The 25,901-nt window shown below is 40.7% G+C and overlaps 1 protein-coding gene across 6 annotated transcripts; it reads right to left on the bottom strand.

Moving 5' to 3' along the window:
- Window positions 1-809: 809 nt before the first annotated feature.
- Window positions 810-24,671, bottom strand: LOC131252609 (transcriptional repressor ILP1). 6 transcript variants are annotated; one of them, XR_009174605.1, is made up of 8 exons: window positions 23,285-24,671; window positions 15,161-15,328; window positions 11,224-11,897; window positions 10,781-11,063; window positions 10,371-10,660; window positions 4,961-5,170; window positions 1,402-1,491; window positions 810-1,297 (listed from the first exon to the last, which is right to left on the bottom strand). XR_009174605.1 is itself a non-coding variant. In XM_058253263.1 (7 exons), the coding sequence occupies exons 1-6, from the start codon at window positions 24,500-24,502 to the stop codon at window positions 4,975-4,977; spliced, it is 2,829 nt and encodes a 942-aa protein (XP_058109246.1). In that variant the 5' UTR covers window positions 24,503-24,671; the 3' UTR covers window positions 810-1,401; window positions 4,961-4,974. The 6 variants fall into 6 exon arrangements, 5 of the variants coding, with proteins under 5 accessions (XP_058109246.1, XP_058109250.1, XP_058109237.1 ...); XM_058253263.1 differs by lacking the exon at window positions 1,402-1,491 and having other exon boundaries at window positions 810-1,401; XM_058253267.1 differs by having other exon boundaries at window positions 810-1,491.
- Window positions 24,672-25,901: the final 1,230 nt, after the last annotated feature.

A 25,901-nucleotide genomic window follows, 5' to 3' on the forward strand; every position in this document is an offset into this window, starting at 1 on the left:
ACACCTAGAGGTGTACACGAACCGAGCTAGCTCAGTTAGCTCGCTCGACTCACTTGAAAAGGCTCAATTTGACTCGGTTCGAAGCTGAGTTTGGGCTGAGCTGATCTTTTAAGCTCGAAAATGAGTTCGTGCTGGCCACGGATCAACTTGACTCGGATCAAACCCAGCTCGAATCAAACTTGGATCGAACTAGTTCGGTGACTCGGTTACTTTGATATTGATGTTGCTCACCACATGTTTGATAAAATGACTCAAAGAAGTGTGGCTGGTGGCAAGGAAGGTATGTATATGAAACCAACACCCTTTTTTTCTTGATTTTTATGTTGCTTAGAAAGTGTTTGATAAAATACCTATAAAACCATTGCTGCTGTTTCAAATACAGTGGGATTTTGAAGGTGCAGTCCAAGTGTTTGTGAAAATACTGCAATGGCAAACTCGGCTCAATCTTGGCTCGAACTCGGCTCAAATTGGCCCAAGCTGCTGACCGAATCCAGACGAGCTGGCCAGTCAGGCTCGAGGACCGAGCCAAGCCAAGCTCGAGCTAAGGTCAACTAGTGGCCGAGCTGAGGCCAGCTCGACTCGGTTCAACTCGATGTACACCCCTAGATACACCATAGTAGCCAAACACATAAACCTACAGCTGGCATCCCATCCCCATTGTTCCCTATGGTGTGGCCCACCCAATTGAACCGCGCTAGAGTACCTTGCTCTAGGTGCCAACCAGGGTTATTTTCACAAACCAACAGCCACATGGGTGGCATTTCCATTAGATCCACCTCGTACGAAAGTAGGCTGCTGCATTTTAATCATTGAATACAAAAAACTCAGGGAGGCCACCATTAGTGTTTTGTAGGGCCCACCATGGTGTTTATATGCCATCCAATCCATTAATCTAACGTGCCTCGTCAAGATGAAAAATCATGGTAATCCAAAGCTCAGGAGAGTTACAACATAGGAAATAGTTGGGATAGAAGCCCTACCACTAGTTTTATATACAGCCCACCATAGTGTTTATATGCCATTCAATCCATTCATCTGATATGACTCATCAGGATGAAAGAATTACCCAAAATTCATGGTATTTCAAAACTTAGGTGGGCCATACCTGATTGTTGAATCAGACTGATTTTTGGGATCAAGGATAAACAAGGGGTTTTGCACTTGATGGACAATATTGATTTCATGCACCTTTAAGTAGTTTTCCCTGTTTTAGAAATGGTAGCCAGAGCGATGTATACATTCTTTAAAATCTTTATTCACTCCCTTATTTGAGGAAGCAGTAGCACCATTAAAATGACTGCTGATCAGGTGAGAGGTGAGAGAGCAAAGCGAACAAGTCAGTTTCAAAGAAGAGGTTTTCCAATTGAATTTGATCATTGACCATAAAGTTTTTAACTGTACCTGAGAGCCACCAATTGGATGGTTAGGATCATTTCATTAGTATAATTTTAGGCCATGCTCCATCCAAGCAAGCCCCTTACTTTCAAAACCCTAACATTTTAATAGAAAATGAAAAGTTATAAATAAGAGAGAACTTCCAAGAAAATTTTCAAGGGACCCAAATCAAACAGAAGCTAGGAAGAGCCTGGACATTGGACAAAAGATTGCCTATGGCAGCCCTGCTATTTCCACTTTTATCCTTAGATGTGGAGTAACAGCTTGAAGTTTCAGTAATCCAATAGCCTGCTCAAAGAATGGTAATTTTCATTATACAGCACCTGCGACGCACCAACATGATGCCCCCAAGAGACTGATGCAGTCAATTTTCGAGCCAGGGCATATTAAGAGAGGGGCCAACCTGCTGGACGATTTGGATCTTACACAAACTTTCATGATCACACATTTTGAATGTCTATATATAAATCCGCATATCACGTGATTTATAAATAATCTGATGAAGGTCCTAAATGCAGACACTAGAAATAGTTCTGTTTGATGCAGCAGTGACTGAAAACTCTATAGGATCGTGCCCATGGAACCACAGTTAAGGTGTGCCAACATCCATGCCCCTGTAATTCTATAAGCTAACATAGTGTTTAGGCCAACAGATTGTACAGCATTTGGACTTTCAGTTCAGACATTCAATAATCCAAACCTGGGTCTGACAGTGTATCATTTATCTAGTAAAAATATCCCAGAAATGTCCCAGATGGAAAAATCCTTACTTCCATTACATAGCTAAACAAAGGTACAGCTAAGAAAGAGAACCTGACCACCATCCACATTCAACCAAGAGAAGGCCAAATATTTTAGATGATGATCACAGACGGACAGTTGCATGTGGCAACTGATTCTTTTATGCCTACAAAATTTTCGTTTCCAATTGTGCCCTCCATGTCCATGTTTGTGGTGTAAACTGTCCAAATGACGACACATTGTATATTGATGACACGCCCAAAATCGGATTAACAATCATAGACTTGGATTCTCCACAAGCATGCATATCCATCAGATGGGACATCACGGACATAGTTCCCATTGAGCAGATTCGGGGGCGGGCTAGGTGGTGCAGAATTGGATGATGGTTAGAGACTTCATGGACGTAGTTTCCATAAGCGTCGTCTGCGTGATGAGTGGACCAGTCTAAAACTGCCGCACAACATGTTCTTGGTGGACTGCACTTGATTAATTTCCCCATGTTTGGTAGTTCGGCACACCAGTTCTAAAGTCATAAATCCTTCTCACTCAAGAGAGTTCACTTTGGCCTTTCCTCCAATGGGCCAACACTATGGTGGATTTTAGTGGAACCTGACTATGGCAGAGCTCTCCCAGTACATGCCGCAGATTGGCGTATCAATCTGGATGGTTCATCTTGCGGGACCTGCTGTGGACAGAAATTTTTCCGAGATCCACCGATTAGATGGTGTAGAAAACAACGGTTACAATAAGTGCACAGGAAGAAAAGAAATGGCTAGAATTTTCGGATGTCTGATTTTTGAAGCACAGCCCTTATATAAAGGGCCTGCCACAGCCCTATTAATGCATGCTGTTCTATGTAAAAGTCATTGAACTGGGGTGGGCCGTCAATGGGCTGGAGCCCGGATTTGTTTGGGTCCAGATCTTGGACTGGTTGGACTGGACCTCCCGGACTATTCAAAAAAATTATTTCGCTTGGCTCAAACCTGGCCTCCTGAAGTTCCAAAACTGCAGTTGCAATGGATCAGTAACTGAAAAACTACTGATATTTCATCTTTGGGAGATCATCAATATTTTTATTTTATTTTTTGAAAGTAAAGGAGAAAATATATTAAAAGAAAAAAGCATACAAAAAGGACTGCTGACATAGCAGACCCAAGGCAGAACTAAGAGCCTAAAAAAAGCCTAAAAAAACAAGATTATAGTCCTTTAAACCCATTACATTCGTCACCCATTCAAAAACCAAGTTTTTGGCGAAGGATCCCACAGATTTGGCTGTAGCCTGAGAGTCGTTGAACACTCTCTCATTTCTTTCCGTCCAGACAGCCCACCAAATAGCAAATATCGCCATACTCCAGATTCTTGTTTTCACTTTACCAATCTTGTGACTGTGCCAAACTGCGAGCAAGGACGCGGCCGAGGAAGGAATGCAGCCGACAAAATTGAAACGAGGCCAAAAGTCCCACCAAATGTGAGAGATAAAAGGACAATGGACCAAGAGATGGTCTACTGTCTCTTCATCACACATGCAGCAGCTGCAAATATTAACAGGTTGCATCCCACGCTTCCTGAGATTATCGATCGTAAGGATCCGGTTCATAACTACAAGCCAGCCAAAGGAAATGAACTTGGGAGGAGCTGCAGTTTTCCAAAAGAAAGGGGAGATCTGCGACGAGGAGGAAGAGTTAGCGGCCAAAAACGCGTATAACGATTTCACCGAAAAATTGCCAGATCTATGACTATTCCAGATGAGTTTGTCGAGAGAGGAAGCGTCCAAAGAAACGGTAGAAAGACATTGAAGCAGATCAACATATTCGATCACCTCCCAATCCCTCAAATTTCTGATGCAGTTAATTTCCCAGACCCCACTGTTTCCTGAATAGGAATAATTGCTGGCTATCATACTGAATCAGTATAGCTATCCTTCCTCGCACATGTATCTTCAGTTTCTATTCCAAAGCCAGTAATGAGAAGCCCTTGAGGAATTCAAAAAGGTGATTCACAAGACAGTGCCAGCATGTCACACGGATTGGGGGTCTGGGTTCCTCATTGGATGGAGGCCATGTTGAACATGCCTGTGCCCAAAATGCACGAAAATTCGCCCACCAAGAGGACCATGTGTACAAATACAAGCATCATAGATCCATGATGCAACTATCAATGATGTGACCATCCATTTCTTTCCAGCTCACTCTTTGTAACCCACAATAAAAATCATAATGGATGATACCCATCTATTTTTCAAGCCATAGATCAAATGATTCAGCATCCGACCAGAGTGATTCTTTACACTGTCATGGTCATAGCACTAGAATGTGGCAAAGAAGATGAATGACTCAAATTGATTAAAAGACCCATTTTTCTTTGAATAGTTTTCACCCTCCATTTTGCACACTGCCAATCAGAAGCTTAGGAACATCCAATCAGCTGACTTTTGCATGATAGCCAGGGTGATCTAAATGGGCAGTTCAAATCAATGATTTGAATTTTTCTTTGTCCAGTGAAAATTGATGTACCATAGCCCCTAGAATTAGGGTGAGAGTGGACCAGGCTTTATTTGGCCCCAGTTTAAAGAGTTTTGGACTTTGCCTAGGCATAAACTTTCAAGTCCAATAACTAATAGGACTGGACACTGCTACATTATGCCTAGAGACCTGAGAGGACGCCTAGAGATCTATACATGTATGAAGGGAGATGCAATATTAATGCATTAGAAACCATTATAAACTACAATAACGAAGCGGCAGAGAAGGCTAGACAGGTTTTCAGTAGAAAACAACAAAGGCGTTGAAAGTGCTGCAAATTTCATGAAACCAAGACTCACCGCATGAAGTAAACCTAAAGCGCCTCTTTAAGCTGAAAGGTCCTCAAGACTGCCCTGGCTTTGTCATATTCATTGAGCTCAACGAGCATCTTCTTCAAGCGCCGAGCAAGCCCACTTATCTCAGTATCACTATTCGCACCTGAAGCATGCCGCTTCTCCAAAGTCTTTCCTAATGTTGCTATGTGCTCCACCAGCGGTTGCAACTTCTGACTGCACGATACAAGAAAAGAGAGCTTTCAACATCACAGCATCAGTGATATCTCAGAATGGCACGTGCACCATCATCTAGTCTTATTCAATTAGTAAACCATGTCTGTGTACATCCAGTGACGAGATATAATAGTGACGAAGACATGAAGGCCTGTACATGAACTTTCAGAAACAGCCCCGTCCATCCCGCCAACATGTCATGTGTGTAGGATATGTTGTTTGTGCGAAAGATTGGGGTAAAGATCACCTTGCATGAACATCAGGCTGATCCACTGTGAGGTGGGGCCAAGCCTGTATGTTGAGTCAGACCATCCTCTAACCATTGAATGTGACTGTGCAGCCCACATGAGCATATCAGCCTGATTTTCAGCGCAGTTGATATTCACGTTATGGCCCACATGTGCTGGCTTAAATATCCTACATAAGTGAGACATCAGGAAAGACACAAAACACAGATGTATGTATTGACAGTTCACATGTATTGAATTACAGATGCCACTGATGAAATACATGATAAGCTATTGTGAATGTTCACCTGTTGCTTGATGAAATACATATCTCGAGACACAGGACCAGCCTGAGTATGTAACCAGGATTCCAGATTTGCTATGGAATGATATAACATTTCCTCATTCATTCCCATCAGAAGAAATTGTGGGCAATTCTTCCACAAAGGAATCTGACAAATGAGAAGTTCACATATATCACCTATACGTGATTACTTCTCTATATAACACACAAAACGAAGCTTGCGTGCATAAACATTAATGAGAAGGGTTGATGTCAGGTTAGCAGTCTTTCCCCGAGCAATCATGAGAAATCCTGTTTCAAATATGATTGGCAAAAATGGATTCTTGGAGCCAACCTCAAATAGTTGGGACAAGCCTATGATGGTGATGGTGATGATGTATGTAAACATGTATACCAGGGTGTGTCCCTGTAAATCACTCCATAATCATCATAGAACAAGATAGATATGGCAGTGTGCATGGTCAGTTTCCATGTTGGGGGTATTGAACAGGTGCATGCAGTGGTTGCTGCTGCCAAGTAGTAGTCAGCCCAACCTTACCAATTAACACCGCATGTCATCTAAGTTGTGTTCTAAGTGATTACGTGCATCCAGGGGGAATAGTCCCTCCTTAAAGGGGGCGGGGACACCCTGTCATCATCCAAAAAAAAAAAAAAAAAAACCAAAACAAAACAAAAAGGTATCAGCCCCATAATAGGCCATTATCGGTCAAATTTTCCATAACGGACATTACGACCCCATAACGCCTAACAGATGCCACTGTTGCCGTTACATAGCCTCCATCATGGCACACTGTGGTTCATAGTCAAATTAAGCCAGTCATTCATATTCGCTATTCTCAAAGGTTCTTTCTTCCTTATTTGTAATTTTCGCCAAAATAGCCCATCAAGTATTTCATCTAAGTGGCATCTGTAATTTAATTACTCCAAGCAAGTATTTTGTGGTTCAACGTTCAGTATTCTCCATTCTCTCCGTATCTTTCAATTTTTAGCCTTTCATGACTTCCAGAGGATTTCATCAGACTATCTACAGTTTACCACACACATGGTATGGGCCTCCTAGTCAATTCTGTTGGCTGCTCGTAACTTACCAAGAATTGACAAAAATAATAATGGTGCACAGAATCGCTACATAAACCTTCTAGAATCAGAACATTGTGAACATCTCGATTTTCTTGCAATTTTCTTTTACACAAGTAACAACAGCAACTTCTCAGACCACTTAAAAATTGCTGCTTTCGATGACAATAATAACTTCGCAGGCTCTTAAACATGATATCATCAGCACCTCTAGAAAGTTCAATTTCCTAATGATACCAAGGATGAAACGGCTAGATTTCCATTCATCACCTTGAAATCAATAATACGTTGCGTAGTCAATGACTGATCATTTGAACAGTAATGCCTCATGAACATTACTAGATAGTGAGTGCTTAATGCCTCATGAGTCGTGACCATGACCTAAAACATAATAACATTCTAAAAGATACTATATGAGCCAAGTGGCATACACACGTGAACCCAGATATGTGCATATCCACTCAGCTTATCAAGTCAGATATGACACCATACTTATACTGGCAGCAGGTACTTCTCAATGTCTTAAACACAATCCTATCATGTTAAATTTGTTATTTTGAAATCCCAACAACTTTCTTATATTATTGTCATATTGTAAAAGGTCACTGTAAAAACCCCACAAATGTTTGTAGTTTTCACTTAATATTCTAGAAAAAAAAAAAAACTAACCATTACCTCAGCTTAGTAATTTTAATAGAACAGTTAAATATGTCCCGAGTAGAAACTATACTTGTGATTATGAATAGTATGTCAAAAATGGAATACTTAGATCCATGTCCATGTCTAGGAATTTGAGAAGTGGAGAGTCTTATCCCTTTAATGTCAGGAGAGACGAGAGTTTATCGAAGTCATGTTTAGATTTATTTGTTTATTTTTCACCCCATTCATGGTAAAATAAAAAGAGTACTATGAAACATACATGGTAGTTGGTACCTATTTATAAGAACAAAGGAGACATACACAGCTGCACTAACTATCGTGGCATTAAACTTATGAACCATACTATGAACTATGGGAAAGAGTGATTGAGCAAAGACTATGGCATGAGATGAATGTATCAGAAAATCAGTTTGGTTTCATGCCAGGGAGTTCTACGACTGAATCTATATTCTTATTTAGACAAATGAAGAAATATAGGGAGACGAGGAAGGATCTTCACATGGTCTTTACTAATTTAGAGAAGCTTACGATAGGGTCCCTAGAGAACTAATTTGGTGGGTGTTGGGAGAGAGGAGTTTCAAGATGATATATTGATATGATTAAGGATATGTATGAGGTAGCAATAACAAATGTGAGGACCCCTAGTGGAGATATAAGTGAGTTTTCAACTACTATAGGCTTGCACCGGGGTCGGCATTGAACCTATAACTTTTCACATTGGTCATGGACGAGTTAACAAGGCATTTGCAGGAAGAGATCCCATGGCATATGTTATTTGCAAATGCAATAGTTTTGATTGACAAGATTAGGGACAGCGTAAGCACAAAGCTAGATTTATTGAGAGGTGCTTTAGAATCTAAAGGATTTAAAATTAGTCGGACTAAAACAGATTATATGGAGTGCAATTTTAGTAACAATAGGAGTGAGCATGAGGAATTAGAAAGATTGTTGACAAAGAAGTTTCCCAAAACGACCACTTTCAATATCTTGGGTCGATAATTCATGAGTGGAGGGATTGAGAAGGGCCTTACCCATAGAATTCAACCAGGGTGGAAGAAATGGAGATGTACCTCTAGAGTTTTAATGAGATTGAAGTGTACCACTCAAACTGAAATGGAAATTTTCTACGATAGTTATACAACCAGCCATGCTTTATGGGACAAAATGTTGGGCGGTTAAGGAACAACATGTCCATAGGATGTGTAGCTGAAATGAGGATGTTGGGATAGATGAGTGGCAAGACAAGGAAAGAATTAGAAATGAATGCATTTGAAGGAATTTAGGAGTAAATAGGTAAGAAGATGAGAGAAAGTAGACTTAGATGGTTTGGCCATGTGCAATGGAGACCAAGAATTGCACCAATTACAAGGGGTTTGTTTTTACAAGTTGAAGGCCTTAAAAGGGGAAGGGGAAGGGGAAGGCCCAAGGGACAAGGTTGGAGGTAGGTAAAGACTTGATGACCTATGGTCAAACTGAAATTATGGCCCTTGATAGAGTGGAATGGCGGAAAAGGATTCATGTAGCTGTCCCAATTAGTTGGGAAAAGGCTTAGATGATGATGATGATGATTTTGTTTGTGATTCTTAAAAAAGGTGAAGATTTTGTTTGCGTACAAGATACACCATCGAAGAGTTTAAGTTGTGTGCTAATTTGCATAGACATACAAGTTATGAAATTTTTATAAAGATCCCATGGCTTCGCAATTTATGATTTCCGTTCTCAATACCATTGACAGTTCTATGATCTAGTTAGACTTTCTGAACTTTGTAAACAATCATTTGTATATGATCCAGTTAGACTTTCTGAACTTATTCAATGTTGCATCAGACCATTGGCCGTCCCACTGACTTCCAGGGTGTAGGCCGCATGATGAGTAGAACATCCTGGTTGTCAGCCCAGGTGATCTTTATGGCACTGGACACCTTCTGCACATTTTGGATGTTCTACAACACGGCACACTGGCAGGAAAAGAGGTGTTGAATGCGAAGGATCACATACAACATGGTACGCAAACATTTCTCATCCCACAAAACCTTATCGGTTTTATACAATTCGAGTACAAATAAGAAAAGAATATAACATAATACAAGTACCCTTACCCCAAACAATTACTGTAATTACAAAAATAGGCCTATAGTACAAAACACATCATCATCTAACAATCAAGAGGACCCCAAAAAAGAAAAAAATCAAAGCCGTTGGTCTAGTGACATATTCCAACAAAGGTTCACTTCCAGAAATTCCTAGGCATCTATCAGTATCAGTTAACAGTAGAAGCTCCTAGTTTGGATACAGAAGGGTACAGTTACATAGAACATGTAATAAAATTGTTTCCAGCTCAGATTATTCCTGCTTTTCTTGGACAAAAAAGAAAAGAAAAAAAGCTTAGGGCATGCTCTGGTTTTCCAAGTTCTCAAGACAAACCGGATGCACAGTCCCAAAACATGGATGAGATAAGAACAGGATTTTACCATTCCAATCTCAATCATGTCTAGGGGCAGAGGAAGTGGAAAACAGAAACTAGCTTACTTCGACTCCATTTTTCCAAGTCACCCCAAAAGTTGAGCACATTAAGGTTGGGAAAATCCGCCAGCCACAATTTGGCGGTACAGCTAAATGCATCCATAAGCAAGGCAGTTTACATATTATCAACAGAAGCAGTTGGGATAATGAGTAATCGCAGAACTTTTACAACATTAACATGCACCCGTCAACAGATGCCATCACTGTGACCCATAGCATTTTAGACAATAATGGGAAAACATATAATGCAATGACACCTCTGCAACACTTATCATCTGCTCATATTGCCTGTTAGTTGCCCAACACTCCCATTTTGTAACAACATTTGGTGATAAGATACAATGGTATGATGATGGTAGCTGTGGTGGTGGTGATGACAATAATGAGCCAGTAGGGAAAAAAGAGGTACCTGTGCCCCCCTGTGACACTAGGGCCAGACCAAACCCCTGATAATGACGCAATGACCCTCTCTGTCCTCGTAATTGCATCATGGATATTGGGTGTGACACTTCGAATGTGAGGCAGAACTTTTCCACTTAAAAGTTCATCAAGAACAAGCTGCTCGAGAATTGGGAGTGCAAGGATATCTTTCCAATAGCAAATATTTTTCAACAAACGAACAGACATTCCAAAGCGATATGCGGCGGTCCGTCCTGCATTTGGCACAACCTTCATGACAAGACTGTTCCAAGTTGGGACCTATAAATTGGAATGTTATAGAAGAAAGTTAGATCAAAACAATTATCATAATATTCACATGCAGATACAACCAATTATCGTGCATGAAAATGGTAGGGCTGAACTGATTAGAGGACATACAGAAAGGTTATCAACGGCATCAGCTAGACGGTTGCGGACAGCAGCCAACAATTCCTGTAGAGCTTCACTGGAAGCTGGAATGTAACTAATAACCAATTTCGTAGCAGAAACTGCATTTTTTGTCCCTCTTGTACTGAGCATATCCCAGCAATGAGCAATTTCGTGATGCAGAATGGGAAGAGCAACCTTTTCCACAAGTTCAGGAATAAGGTTAGCATCAGCATCATCTAGATTGAAGTCACTTCCATCTTCTGGTAAACCATAATTGAACAGTAGAGAATGCCTAAATGCGTGACATTAACAAAAACAAAACAAAAAAACAAAAAACAAAAAACAAAAAAAGAATCAGAGCAAGGAAGGAAAGCAACGGAAAAAAAATATTGCCACCACAAAAAGGATAGAGCATGTAGGTAAAACATGCACTTAGTTATGAGAATATATACCATTGCATATCATTGAAATCGGCAGCTTCATAGAGTGGGTCCCATTTTAGAAGCTCCAATCTCACATAAGGGGAGAAGATAGCAGGTGCACTTAGAGACATATAAGCATCACGGTAGCTAGATGAATAATATTTCTTCCATTTCTCAAGCCTTTCTTTGACAATGGAAAGTTCAGAATACTCATCAGCTGCATCACTGAAAACTTGTTCAGCGGTTTGCAGCAGCACGTCACGGTTAGACTGGTAAGAGCTACTCTCACTTTCGCTCTCATCAGTGCTCGACTCTCCTTCTACTCGATATGCACTGTCATCACCAGTAGATGACAGTCTCTTCGACTCGGATCGAGCCCTACGGCGTTTTCGCGCCTCAGACCTTCGGATCAAATCCATGCGTTTCTGCTGGTTCACATCTCTACCAAACTCATCTAATTGAACTGGTAAATTTGATTGTTCTCTTGCCGCCAAAGATGCAGCCTGTGCCGCCGTGGCGGCAGCAGCAACCGCTGTCGTACCACCACCTTTACTGAATATTGGCATTGCTGCGTTCACAGCTGCTTCCACTTCTGTCATTTCATCAGCAATATCAGCAGCCCGTCTTTCTACAATAGCTGATGCACGTTCTTCATGAAGCTTCTGCATTTGCTCTTCAAGTTCTTCTATGTAAGGAGCTTTATCCTGAAATTAAAATGGTTCCAATAATGTGGTTTAAGAACCATAGCAAGTTGAATTAGGCATACTCGAGAAAACGCTATATGGCTTGCAAAGAATATCATGCCAACAGAGAGGCATATAGAAACTTAGCAAGTAGTGAACCACAAATTCTCTACCTCAAAACCGAAGAAAAATGTTAAGCATAGCGACGGTAAAAAAATGACTGAGGCTCTCAACAGTGTCATGGAGCACCACTCAACCTGGGAATCAAAACAAGTGTCTAAAAAGTTGGTTCTATAGTTGCACGAAGTGCGAAGGGAAGCAGCATTGGATTCAGTTGCAGGTGCAGAAAAGCACCTATTTCAAAATGTTTGCAAGCAGCTAGGACGCAAGTGTAGAAGTGTGAGTCCGAAGCATGTTTGAAGCAGGAGCAGCATCTAGCTAGAAGGTTTGGGCAACTTGGCTCCCTAGAAATATATCTGGATTCAATTAGATAGAGAGCTCATGTTTTTGCTATTTTATCTTTCTTTTTCATAAATTATGATCAGGGTCATTATTGTTCAACTCGAACAAATTTTAGCATTAGGATCTCCATTATCATCATCATCTAAGCCTCATCCCAACTAATTGTGTTCCGCTACACAAATTCTGCCATTCCACTCTATTGGGGACCATGTCTTCAGCTAAACCACAGATAACCAAGTATACTACCTCTACCCACATCCTTTTGGGCCTTCCCCTTGCCCTTCTAGAGACTTCAACTTGAACCAACTTACTCCTAATCAGTGCAGAGAAACCAAAAGTATCATAACCGTAACAATAATCAGAGGAAAAGGCTAAAAGAAGGAAAGAAGAGAAGAAACATAAATCTACCAAACCAGAACAAATATATAAGATTCAAGTGGGCAGTATCCAGGTGATTTTCCCATTGTGCAGGTGCACATGCACCATAGTAGGAACCCAAAACTTCATCCAGTCAAATGAAATTCATCAGAGTGTGATGTGACTTGAAATAATTGACTCAATGAGTTTGTCAGAAATCAGCATCTAGTTTAGTAAAAAACTTGACCAAGTCAAGCTAAGATGTAAGAACCATGAATTAAGTTTCTTTTTTTTTTTTCTTTTTTACTGAAAAAGTAATTTAATCAACAAGGAGAACACAAGCCCTCACATCCACATTACATCAGAATTTCTTAAAAATTCCTACAGGAGTCTTCTTTCCCATAATTGCAAAGTTTGTTTTAACTTTCACCCATCCGCTCGAGTAGCTACTTAGTTTCTTCTTTAAGCTGAATCACTTTTCTTGATAGAAGACCTATCTCATCTCTTATTCCAAAGTGCCCAAAAGACGGCTAGAGAATATAGACTTCACAACACTGTCACATTGGCCACGTCTCCATCACTGCAGCCATAGATCCAGGCATCAACAAAGCAACACCAAATCGGTTGCAACGGCACCACCAAATCTTTCTAGAAAATGGACAATGACCAAATAAATAATACACACTTTCAGCATCCTTCTAACAAATGCAACAATCATTCACACTTATTATTTTCCAGCTGTACAAATGATCAATATTGAGCACCCTTCTCCTGGCCCACCAAATACCCAAAAGCAGTAATCATAGGAGGGAAGCTCGCATCCCACAACCACACCATTGAGGCATCCCCAATGCCTTCGTCCATCAACTTTCCATAAAGCGGCTACAGAGAAAATTTTCCAGACCTCTCCCATCTCCATAGTCTTGTATCTTGTCCCAACACAAGATCAAGAAATTCACATTTGTAGTAAGGACCATGATAGCTGAGGGTGCAACCGTGCAGGTTGAATCGGGTTGAGGGTCAAACCAAGCCCGACCCAACCTCAAGAGGACCCAACCTCCAACCTGCAACCTGACCCGATCCAACCCAAAATACATGTGATTGTTCCCAACGTACCTAACATGACCCAAATTTACTCAACCCGAACCCAACCTGTTTCAATCAGCTTGGTGTTGTCCAACCTTAACCCAACCCGACGACATTGACAACCCAAACTCGGCTTGGGTCATTTGGGTTTTGGGTTGACCAGAACCCCTAAGGATAGCAATAGAGGGGAGCAGGATTTGATCTACAACTTTATTTTCAACATGAACCAAGCATAAGCCAGATAACTCAGGCTGCTCAGGTAGCAACTAAGACCACTTTCAGAATGTATGGTATAATAGGGATATATGAGTGCACAAACAAATGCAAGAAGAGGTCTCTAAAGAATGATAAGAAGTCGAACAGACTCCTAGAATCTTTTCACCCCTAATTTACCCAATGGAACACTAAACCCCAAGTGAAGTTTTCTAAGGGATGTACTAATTCAAGAGGGAAACTATTGACTTAAGTAAACAACAAACACAGCAATAGACGCAAATACTTCGAATTAAAAGACCACATACGCACATACGTAGGGGTGTACACGAACCAAGCTAGCTCGGTTAGCTCGCTCGACTCGAAAAAGCTCGATTTGACTTGGTTCAAAGCTGAGTTCGAGCCGAGTTGAGCTGATTTTTTGAGCTCGAAAATGAGTTCGAGCCGAGTTCGAGCAGGCCCCAGCTTGACTCGACTCGGATCGAATCCAGCTCGAATCAAACTCAGATTGAACCAGTTTGGTGACTCGGTTACTTTGCCATTGATGTTGCTCACCAAGTGTTTGATAAAATGACTCAACGAAGTGTGGCTGGTGGCAAGGAAGGTATGTACATGAAACAAATACCTTTTTTTTTCTTGGTTTTTCTTGGTTTTTATGTTGCTTAGAAGGTTTTTGATAAAATACCTGTAAAACCATTGCTTCTGTTTCACATACAGAGGGATTTTGAAGGTGCAGTCCAGGTGTTTGTGGAAATGCTGCAATGGCGAACTCGGCTCGAACTGGCCTGAGCCGCTGACCAAACCGAGCCGAGCTGGCCAGTCAGGCTCGAGGACCAAGCCGAGCCGAGTTCGAGCTGAGGTCAGCTAGTGGCCGAGCCAAGTCGAGCTGAGGCCAGCTCGACTCGGTTCGACTCGATGTACACCCCTACACATACGCCTTCCAACATAAAATTCTTGGTACAATTGCCTTTCAAAAAAAAAAAGGTAACAACAGAATTGTGATAAGCATTCAAGGGGCAGGTGTTTTCCACCCATGTTATGAATGCACAACAGAAAATCCACAAAATTGTGTTCAACTATTATTCTGTTCAAGAGATGGATCAAGCATGGTGGAAGCTATAGAGAAGTACAAACACAGACAAAGAATCCAGACTGAAACTCCATACCTGTAAAAAGGCACATATAACAGAAACAAAGTCACGAAGCTTTTGCATGAAAACGAACTTCTCACCAGCAGCTGATAGAGACTTTTCAAGAGCAGTGATATTCAATAGTGATGCAGACAAACTCTCATCAGTTCTTGCAATTGAAGACATGGTTCTGCCATGAGTTTCCTAATAAAAAACAAGTCAAGTTCAGAGTCAATTAGAACCCATGCCAAAATTCTCAACAACATTCCTCAGTTATACAGAAAATATTGTAGTGAAAGGATTTGAGTGTACAATTTTTCAAGAATGATATTCAATGGTTGCAGATAAATTTTCATTGGTAACAGCCATCTAAGAAATGGTTCTTCTGTGAGTTACTCCATAAAGAAAAGATAAGAGTGCAAGGTCAAATTAAAACTCGTTACTCATACCCAAATGTATCAAAAGATGTCAAATTGAACTAAAATTGTGCATGCATATGCATCAGAAGACAGCATTCCTAAATTATATCGAGTAGCTGGCGATGCGACTCGGTCAGATGCTTAGACAAGTCTCACCCAAAACTGATTCTTAATCCTTGCTCTCACCACTCCAAAAGTCACCTAACTAAATCCTAGAGAAAACAAGGGCAGCGAAATTCACATACTACAACAAGCTGAAACTGCAACAAAACCAACAAACACAAACGGGAAAAACAAGAAATGAGGCCCAAAAAACAATAAAAATTGTGGCTATGGAGGCGCCGGTTAGTGCCCGATGCACATCTCCACTTTCTGAAGAACTCTCTCAGGACTCCATGCAATTTGGGACTTACTAGAGCCCAATCAACCATAGAAGCAGCTATTTTCCTTTTGAAGGTAATTTATTGAAACAGGACACAGTAAAGAAATATGGACTAAAGGAAGGGAGAAGATAGATAAGAGCGTCGTCTTTATATCAAGCATCGGGGGCTTGGAATGCAATAGCAGGATTGAAAGGGAAGTCCGAGGTGGGTGTAGGCTTTTCTATTTAGGGGATGGAGGGAGTGTACATTCTTGGGAAGATGTTTGGATGGGAGATAAACCACTTCAAGAAGTTTCTCCCCGATTGGCTAGAATATCAATGAAGCCGAATATCATGGTTGCTCGTTGTTACTCTTTCGAAGTGAATGAGATTATTTGGGCCCCTTTATGCAGAATGAATCTGTTGGAAGATGAAGTAGAAGAGATTATTAAATTGTTGGAATTGCCTCAAAAGAGAATGCCATCGGTGGGAGAGTAGGATTCTATGGTATGTATTAGGGAAAAATCTAACAAATTTTCGGTCAAATCATTTTATAATTTCATTTCTGGGTCTTCAACAGATGGGCAAATTAGCCATACAGCTTTTGTATAGCATTGTAGGGCTCCTCCCAAAGTGGCAGCTTTGGCATGGCTTGTGGGAAGAAAGAAGGTGCTAACAGTTGATAATCTTGGACCTATCATGCCACATTTGTGGCATGTACGAGCTTCATTGGATACACATGGGCTTAGCATAGCTTGAAAAGGAGAGGAGAGCCTTCTTCTCCACTTTCTCTAAGAACGTAAAAGATGGTAGTGAGAGAGAGAGAGAGAGAGAGAGAGAGAGAGAGCCATTCTCTTCTTTATAGCCAATCTTTCAAAAAAAAAAAAAAAAGACCTTTGAGTGAAACTCACTCACGGATAAGTGAAATGTCTCCTTTTTCAAATGTTTACAAATGGCGATTTTTCCCGTAAGTCACTTATAGCTAATACCTCATTTACAGGTGAAAATTCTCATCCAAACGCTACCTGTGGATACAAGTGAGTTACATGTAAACCCTTTACAACTAACACAACTTACAGGCATCCAAACAACCCCTAATGGAGCGTGATCTGAACTTGATCTTGAGAGGATGGATTGAACTGCATTGTGGTAGTGCGTCACCTATCCACTTGAAATGAGGAAGCAATCTAGCTTGAACATTACCAGATTTTGTTTTTTCGCTTTGATTACTCGATCAAGGGTAAGGACCCCCACTCAAAGGAAGATCCATGTGATCATTAGCTGCCAGGAATTCTGCAAAACCTCTCATGCTGGTGTTTTATCTCCAACCCTCAACTTCTTATATAGGAAAAAGGGAACATATTGATCACCCACCCCAACAAAGACCAAGGTTTCACTTTCAATTTGCCCCATTTTATCCTTCCCAGAAATTACATAGCAGTAAAAGACCCATGAAAAATGCTCCCCAAACAAAATAGCATCAAAACAAGACTGAATATTCCCCTATAAGGCCATAGCTGACCCCAATTAGTTGGTATAGGGCTTAGATGATGATGGTCCTCTTCAACTACCACCGTGTCTTTGTTCCACGTTACAGTGACACCAACTAATCCCATCACAAGAAGGAAATGGAAACCAATATTTGCAGCTCAGCAAATTTCTAAGATCAACTTACCACCAATAAATTCCATCCATGATTCTTGCATCACAACAACATCCACCTTTCTTGTTAGAAATTCCTTCAATGTCATCTGTTTATTGGGGTCCCCAAGGCCCCTGGCATGCAAAGATGATAAAAATAATTTACCCACTTTATTTTTTTTTATTGGTGATCAAGATTTTTATTGAAACCATGAGAAAGCAACTACAAGAGGGCCCAGAAAAAAGCCCAAATCAAAGAAAGAAAATAGAGCAGGAACACTAAACAAAAAAGAAATAACAGCAGCGAGAAGCTGCAGCAAATTGAAGAAGACAGGGCTACTTCATCTCTGATCTACCACAGAAAGGGAATCTTTACTAGCACCATTCTTAGCAAGGTAGTTAGCTTCCAAATTTGCTTCACGATGAACATGCAAGAAAGAGATGACTTGCCCATTACACAAATCCTGAACTTTCCTATCACGTCTGCTAATCTCAAAGGCACGAGCATGGTATGTGAAAACAGTTACGTAATGGTAACAGCTGTAACTGTTACACGTTACAGGGCCGAAACATCCATTACAGAAAAAATGACCGGTGGTAATGGTCCTGAAACAGATTTTTTTTTTTTTTTTACAGGCCATAATGGCCTTGACAGCCTGTATCATAACAGTAACGGCAATGGCCATTACAATCACTGTTACTGTTATAGAACACCTTGGTCATGAGAGAACCACCAGCCACAAAGTAGCATTATTGGAGTCACCTTCAACAATGAGATGACAGGGCTGAAATTTCGCCACCAGTTTACATGATAGGAGAATGACTGTTGGCCCTGCAAAACTGGAGCGTTCAATTCCCACATGCCCAGAAATTTCTAGCAAGTATGACTGCTACTGTTCCCTAGTGATTCTGCCAATACCTGCGGCCCCAGATTACTGAAAGATCATCTACCACAATTTAATTTAACAATCCCAATAGGAAGGTAGTCAAAGCCACTGAAGGAGTATAATCTAGGGACCCAATAGACAAAATTTCAGCCTATCAGGATTGGAACAACACCACAGCATTCCCCTAAAATTTTGACGAACCGCATCCAAGAGATAATCATAGAAAAGATCTTCTTAGCTAGTAATGCAAACCCCAAAAGGGGATACAAATTGATCAAAGAAAAGAAGAAAGAGATTGCAAGAAAGAACCTGACAACCATCTAGCCAAATGCTAGAGACCGCAAATAACCCCCTCTCCAAATCTTCTACCAGATAAAAAAGTAAAAAAGCAAAGAAGTTTTATTTAAATCATCATAATAATGCATTACACTTCCATAACATAGCCTTATATAGGCTTCAAACCAAAAGACAAGTCCTAATAGGAAATGACCAAACTGCCCCTAAGTCTCATCACTGCCATATGAGCCATATATAAATGGCCCAAAACTCATCCAGATGGAGTTAGAATTGCATGATCTTGGGCTTGTTTGGAAGTTAACTCAATGGGCTACCAAATGGGACCAATCTCATATCATTCAAACATCAATTGGTGCCCCATAAGTGGCCCACTAAAAAATGATGAAAATAAGAAAAAGGCAAATTATTAAATACTTGATCAAACCCTAATAACTAACTAAAACAATAAGTCCTAAAAATATACTAACCATCTGATTGATCCTCTCAACCTCACAATGTAATCTAACCATTGATCCCATCAGATTGATCATCAAACCATGGATTTGGTCTAGATCGTCAAGAGAAGTTAAACAGGTGGATTCTTCGAATCTTAATCAATCAACTCATGTGGCCATTTGGTTGCATCAACTCCCCCGGCTTAAAAAAAGGACCCATCCTTGAGTTTAAATTGGTGATCACAATCTCCTAGGAAGATCCTTGTTTGTAGCGCGTCTTTTCTTCAGTTTCGTTGGCAGTTGATGGAGGAGACCTATACACCTGGCGAGCAGCTTATGCATAATAAGGCGTTGAAATACATGCCATCTTTTCTTTCGCTTCTTGGTGGTTTGCCTTGTTCTAGATGTCATTTGTGGGCCCTTCATCACAGCTGGCCTTGATTGACATTAATTAAGATGGCACCATGCTGATCGTGAAATTATCCATCTCTTTGACCATTGAATCATCCATACTTGTTAATCCTTCAATCTCCTTTACTGTGTCACACGATGATTGTTCATCCATTTTTATTGGTGCTTCCTTCAATCGGAGTTATTAATCCATCAATAGGTGCATTCATGGATCCATCAAGCAAGCCAACAATGAATTCCTCTTAGGTCGCCACACTTGCTTCAGGTACAAAAAAATAAAAAAAATAAAAAATAAATAAAATTAAAATTCTTAGGAACTCCAGAGACGATAGATTGAAGTCCATAACGTTTTTCTTGTTCAATCAAGGGCTCGAAGCAAGCTCTTATCGCCTCCTTAGATTCTTTCACAATATCAAACTTTAACGCTCTAATCTCTGAGTTCCCATAAATTCTCCTCATACATCACTTGAACACCCTTAGCCATTGCGGACATTTGCGTGCAATAGGATGCTTTTGAATAATGAACATGTGGTTGTCGTCGTTCATAACATATGGAGAGGAGTTGAAGGGAATCACCATAAGCCACATATGAAGATGGGTATGACTCGAGGTGATACAATGGACAATCTCAACCATCGAAGTAACTCAGAAAAGAATAACGCAATGGATGTGGACAGGCATGGGTGTCCGAATAGAGATAATTGTATAAGGTATATGAACATCTTCCTATCTATAACATCTCTAAGAAAGAACATGAAAGAATATAGGTTAAACTTTAGTCTTGAGTTCTAGATCTAAGCGTTTTGGGGGTTTGGGATGGATTTTAAGGAAGAGGGGGGGCAAGAAAATTGATGGGTTTGATGGGTTGGAATAGGATTAGGATTTGGTAGTTGGAAATGGGTACGATCAGGGTTTGATGTGTTTGATGGCACGCACGCGCATGCACACATATAGTACAGTTAGGGTTGGAAGAGTTTGGGGGAAGGGGGAAATGTACAGTTGGATGGGTTGGAACGGGATTAGGATTTGGTAGGTTGGAAAACGGGTACAATCAGGATTTGATGGGTTTTGTGTGTGTGTGTGTGTGTGTGTGTGTGTGCATGTACGCACGCATATATGTATGTATGTGTGTGTGGACACACTTAGTACGGTTAGGATTCAACGAGTTCGGTAGAAAAGGGGGAAATGTACAGCTCAGGGTTTGGTGATTTGGGAAGGGAAAAGGGTAAAGGAAAAGAAAATGGAAGATAAAGGATTGAGGAAGGAGGGAATGATGAAAGGGAAGGATTGAGATGAAGAAATTACCCTTTTTTAAAAGTTTCCGAAAAGTAGAACTTGCTCTGATACCAATTAATACAAACCCCAAAAGGGGATGCAAGATCAAAGAAAAGAAGAAAGACATTGTGGGAAAGAACCCAATAATCCTCTACCCGAACACTAGAGACCACGAAAAACCCCCTCTCCAAATCCTCTACTGAATAAACAAAAAATAAAACAAAGAAGTTTCATTTAAATCATCACGATAATGCAAAAAAATTTACATCTACATAATATAGCCTTATATAGGCTTAAAAAGAAAAAAAAAATTCTATTGAAAAACAAGCCAAAAGCCAAACAATACAAAAGAAACTTTAAAAACGAAAAAAAAAAAAACCCCAAAAAAAAACAAAACAAACAAAACAAAAACAAAAACAAAAACAAAAAAGGCTACAACCTATAACTTGCAGAAGCTTTAAAAAAATAGCTACTTGTGCCCATTCAATTACAATCCTTTTTGCCCTATTAAAAATTTCAAGAAAGTGGTCTCTTCAAATTTGGAAACAACGACTATTCCTCTAACCAAATGCTCCAAAGACCTGCTAATAAATATAAATGTCAAATTTGTTTCCCAATCTTGCTTTTACCCCCTCCATGCCAAGCTAAGAAGAACCGATCAATTGATCTTGGAATAACCCATGAAACTCTAAACATATTCAGGAAACTGAACCACAACTTTGATGCAAAAGTACAATGAATAAATAGGTGATCAATCGACTCATCATCACTATAACATAATAAACACGCATTAGGAAGTATCATGCTGCGCCTTCGTAGATTTTCAACTGTAAGAACCTTTTTCCTCCCCACCAACCATGCAAACGCGGCCACCTTGAAAGTTAGTTAAACCATATTAACTAACTAAAACAAATAAATTCTAGAAATACAATGACCATCCGATCAATCCTCTCAGCCTCACAATGGAATCTAACCGTTGATCCCATCAAACCACGGATTTGGTCCAGATCATCGATTAAGACAATTTGAACAGGTGGATTCTTCAAATCTTAATCAATTGGCTTGTGTGGGCATTTGGTTGCATCAACCAGTTGTTCGTGGATATTTATCATTGAAAAAATCAAATGGAAGTAACGTGATCATAGGGACTCTCTTCAAGTCATCTACAATAATTTCCTACAAGTGGAGGAAATCAAATGGAAGTAATGATCGTGCACCACCTAGCTCAAGGAATGGGATAACAACACCAATTTCTTCCATGGGGTCACTAGTGCTAGAGCGCGCACCAATAGAATCAAAAGTGTGACAGTGAATGGGGTCTGTATAGAAGGGAAATCCAACGTATGTGATGCCATTCTTCATTTCTATAAGGACTTACTTTTTTATCCTAACATATCCAAACCATAGCTAAACAATCTACAATTTGAATCTCTTTTTTTCCGAACCTACCGTCGCATTAGAAAAGGTTACATTGAAGTATGAGGTATGTAAGGCGGTTCAAGAGCTCGGAGGGGACAAAACGTTAGGTCAGGATGACTTTCCGATTGTGTTCTTTTAGATATTATGGGGTTTGATTAAAAACGATTTTGTGAGATTTATTGAAGAGTTCTCAATGAATAGCAAGCTTGCTTTAGAGTTGGGTGCTACATTCATAGCGTTGATTCTTAAGAAAGGTGCAAAAACCCTCAAAGATTTCCACCCTATCAGTTTAATTGAAGCTCCATACAAAATCCTAGCCAAAGTCCTAGCCTTGAGATTTTGCTCTTCTCTAGGGCATCTTATCTTAAAGTTCAAGGGGCCTTTGTGGAAGGTAGGCAGATTATGGATAGCTCGTTGATAGCGAATGAGGTTATCAATTCATGCCATAGGGAAAGGAAAAAGGATTTGGTTTCTAAATTGGACTTGGAGAAAGCTTACGATCATGTTGATTGGGAATTCTTAGACTACTTGCTTCAGGGTATGGGGTGTGGTTGAAAGTGGAGAGGCTAGATTGCAGAATGTATGAGCTCAGCTCACTTTTCCATGCTTGTCAATGGATCTCCCAAAGGTTTCTTCAAATTGGGTAAGGGCCAAAGGCAAGGGGGATCCCCTTACACCTTTCTGATTAGATGTACCATACACATTACAGTGGGCCCACATATCATGAGTGTATATCAACCATTGTGTCCTACTATGTATAATGCCTTTTTAGCTGTAAAGACTTTACCTGTAATCTGAAATATGGCTTTTTGTCAGGTTTCAGGTAAAGTCTTTACTGGCAAATACAGGTATTCAAACAGCCCCTGTAATCTGATTAGCTGTAATCCCTTTACAACTTAAGTACCCCTAAAATATTTTCAAGAAGACTCTTATTAGTTTCCATGGAAGCAAAAGACAATGCAACCCAGATTTCAACACTCAAAAACCAAATTTGGGAAAGAAACCAAGTCACATACCTTGAGCCGCCTAACGCTCTCTTGTAAAGCTCGTGTGGCGACCTCAGCCTGCTGAGATATGGACATGACCTCAGCACTCCGTGAGACACCGACAGTCCCCGTACTTGAGACATGAGATGCCATCTGATACACATTCCCTGGGTAGACAACAGAAGGTTGCGGCTGTAGAGGCTGGACTGCTGGGATGCTGTGACCCCCTCGGTTTGAACCATCGTCCATTCTCTTTCCCAACCCCTTCCGAAACTGCTCCTCTTCCCAAATCTTATCCTCCTCGTCCTCCTCATCCTCATCATCCACCCTCGTCCTGGCCTCAGCCGCCATCCTCCCACTATCAAAGCTTTCGAATATACCCTTCGTCGCACCATCTGTCTTCTCCCCAAGCAATGCAATTCTACCTTCGAATTCAGGCTCATCATCGCTTAACCCCTGTTGGTTAGTGCCCCCATCCAAGGAGATGTAATCAGGCGCTCGCGACTGCCGGAGCCGCTCCCTCTTGGCTCGGATGGCATTGATGGTGGCCTGATCAGGTATCAGAGAATCCTTAGTAGATTTGCCGAGACCCATTGTAGCTAGCCGGGACTCTGCATCATCCTTGTCTCTCTCCAAATTCCTTCTTCTGTGGTCCAATACTACCTCTTCAGATGCTGCTACTTCTTCATCTTCCAAGGTGAGTGGTGGCGTAGGAGGGGAGGTGGGCTTGAGGAGGCCCTTCAAGACGACAACCGGCTCCAGGGATTTGGTTGCGGAGGAGGGCTTGGAGCTAGCGAGGGTGCGGGTGTTCTTCTGCAGCTCGCGGAGCTTTTCTGTGGTGTACTCACCGGCCTGGGGTTGGACGTTGGAAGGTGTGGAACCTGCGGTCGAGGAGAGGGGCCGGCGGTCCTTGGAGGAGGTGATCTTGTGTTGGTGGGAAGAGGAAGGAGGGAAGCCAGACGATGACGGCTTGCTCGGACGAGAATGGGACCTGTCTCTGTCTCTGCGGCGATGGACTGTAGCGGTTGTAGGAGAATCGTTTTCGTCGTCTTCTTCGTCTGCGGCAAAGCTGAGGAGTTTGGGGGCTTGATGATTGTGGCGGTTTCGTTGTGGTTGTTGTTGTTGTTGTTGTGGAGGAGGCTTCTTGGCCTTGGTGCCGTTAGGGTGGGATTGGGTGTTGCTGTCTTCTCCATTGATGTCTTCGTCTTCTTCGGCTCTACGACGGAAGTTCTTCCCTTTGCTACTCATCTCCTTCTTTCCTTCCAGACCTGATTTCTCTCCTTCTCTTTTCTGTGGGGAATTAAATCAGGCGACGGTGATGAATGCCCAGCAGCTCTCCTCACACGGTCCGTCGGCCGCACACGTGAGTGAGATCCCTACGGTAGTACGCAAACGTAATGGAAAACGCTCGCCTGGTTACATGCGGACTCGGATTTCCGGGAAAGCCCGAAATTCCTGAACTGAGATGCTTGGTGGGCCACCGTGATGTTTGCAGAAATCCACTCCGTCCATATGTTTTGCTAGCTCATTTTAGGGCATTCTACAGAAAATGAGTTGAATAAAATGTTTGGGTTAGGGCGGAAAGATAAAAAATTGTTCACCTAAAGATAAGCTTAAAAGTGTGATGTCGCTATTTTTGAGGTGATATTCGCAGCCTACTAGTGGCCAAACTAATTTAGTTCCAACAAATCCGCCGGTGGGATATAATATGTCTCTTCTCTATGATTAGAGAAATGTAAGTTTAAACCTACGGAATTGAAAAACCATCCCTCAAAGACATTTTTACAACATACACCCTTAACTTTTGTGCTGTTACAATTTACTCTTTGAAAATCATTTGTAATTCACTATCTAAAAAACTATTTATAATTTAGTGCCTAAAAAATATAACTTTTCAAAAACCATCCAAAAACGAAAATAAATAATTAAAAATTAAAATGAAAAATTGAAAGGAGATTATTGGAATTATGATTTTTATATTAACCCAAAAATGAGTTTATATAAAATCACAAAAGATGCCTTAAGACAATTTTTATGAAAAGACATATTCTTTCATGGTGTCTTTTCAACAATGGCATCCCTCCACCATTTTCAGATTCAAATGATGCTCAATTTTTCAAGAAGCAGCATCATTCACAAATGAATAGTCACCAACAATCATCGAAAAGCCACAATCATTTTCCCAAAATTTCTTTATAAATTAAAATATTTTCCTTCTTATTTTGAAGAGAAAAAAAAACTCAACAATTCTCCACTATTTTTCAAAATATATAGGTCAAGGTATGTACGAAAAATATGTGCATAGGAGAGTGTATCTTATGGACTTAAACTTCCACTTAGTGTAAACAAACAAAGTTGAATCAGAATCCTTAGTGACAATGGTCTTGAACTAAGTATTCTAGATGATATAATCGAACATGTCACACACATATATTTTAATTGTCATGTATTCTAAAATTATAGCACATTAATGGTCTAGTGCTCTATCTTGAATTCACGAGTTCATAAGAGTAGTTAAAACTCTCAAACACCAGGAAGCGGCCCCACTTCCAATACTCACATAGGTGAGTCCTTATAAATGCTCAAATCATTATAATTCAATTTATCTCTCTAAAAGTGTAAGTGATGTATTAAGAGATATTGTAAC

Source organism: Magnolia sinica, chromosome 1 (genome assembly GCF_029962835.1).
Source record: "Magnolia sinica isolate HGM2019 chromosome 1, MsV1, whole genome shotgun sequence".
In the NCBI taxonomy this organism is placed as follows: domain Eukaryota; kingdom Viridiplantae; phylum Streptophyta; class Magnoliopsida; order Magnoliales; family Magnoliaceae; genus Magnolia; species Magnolia sinica.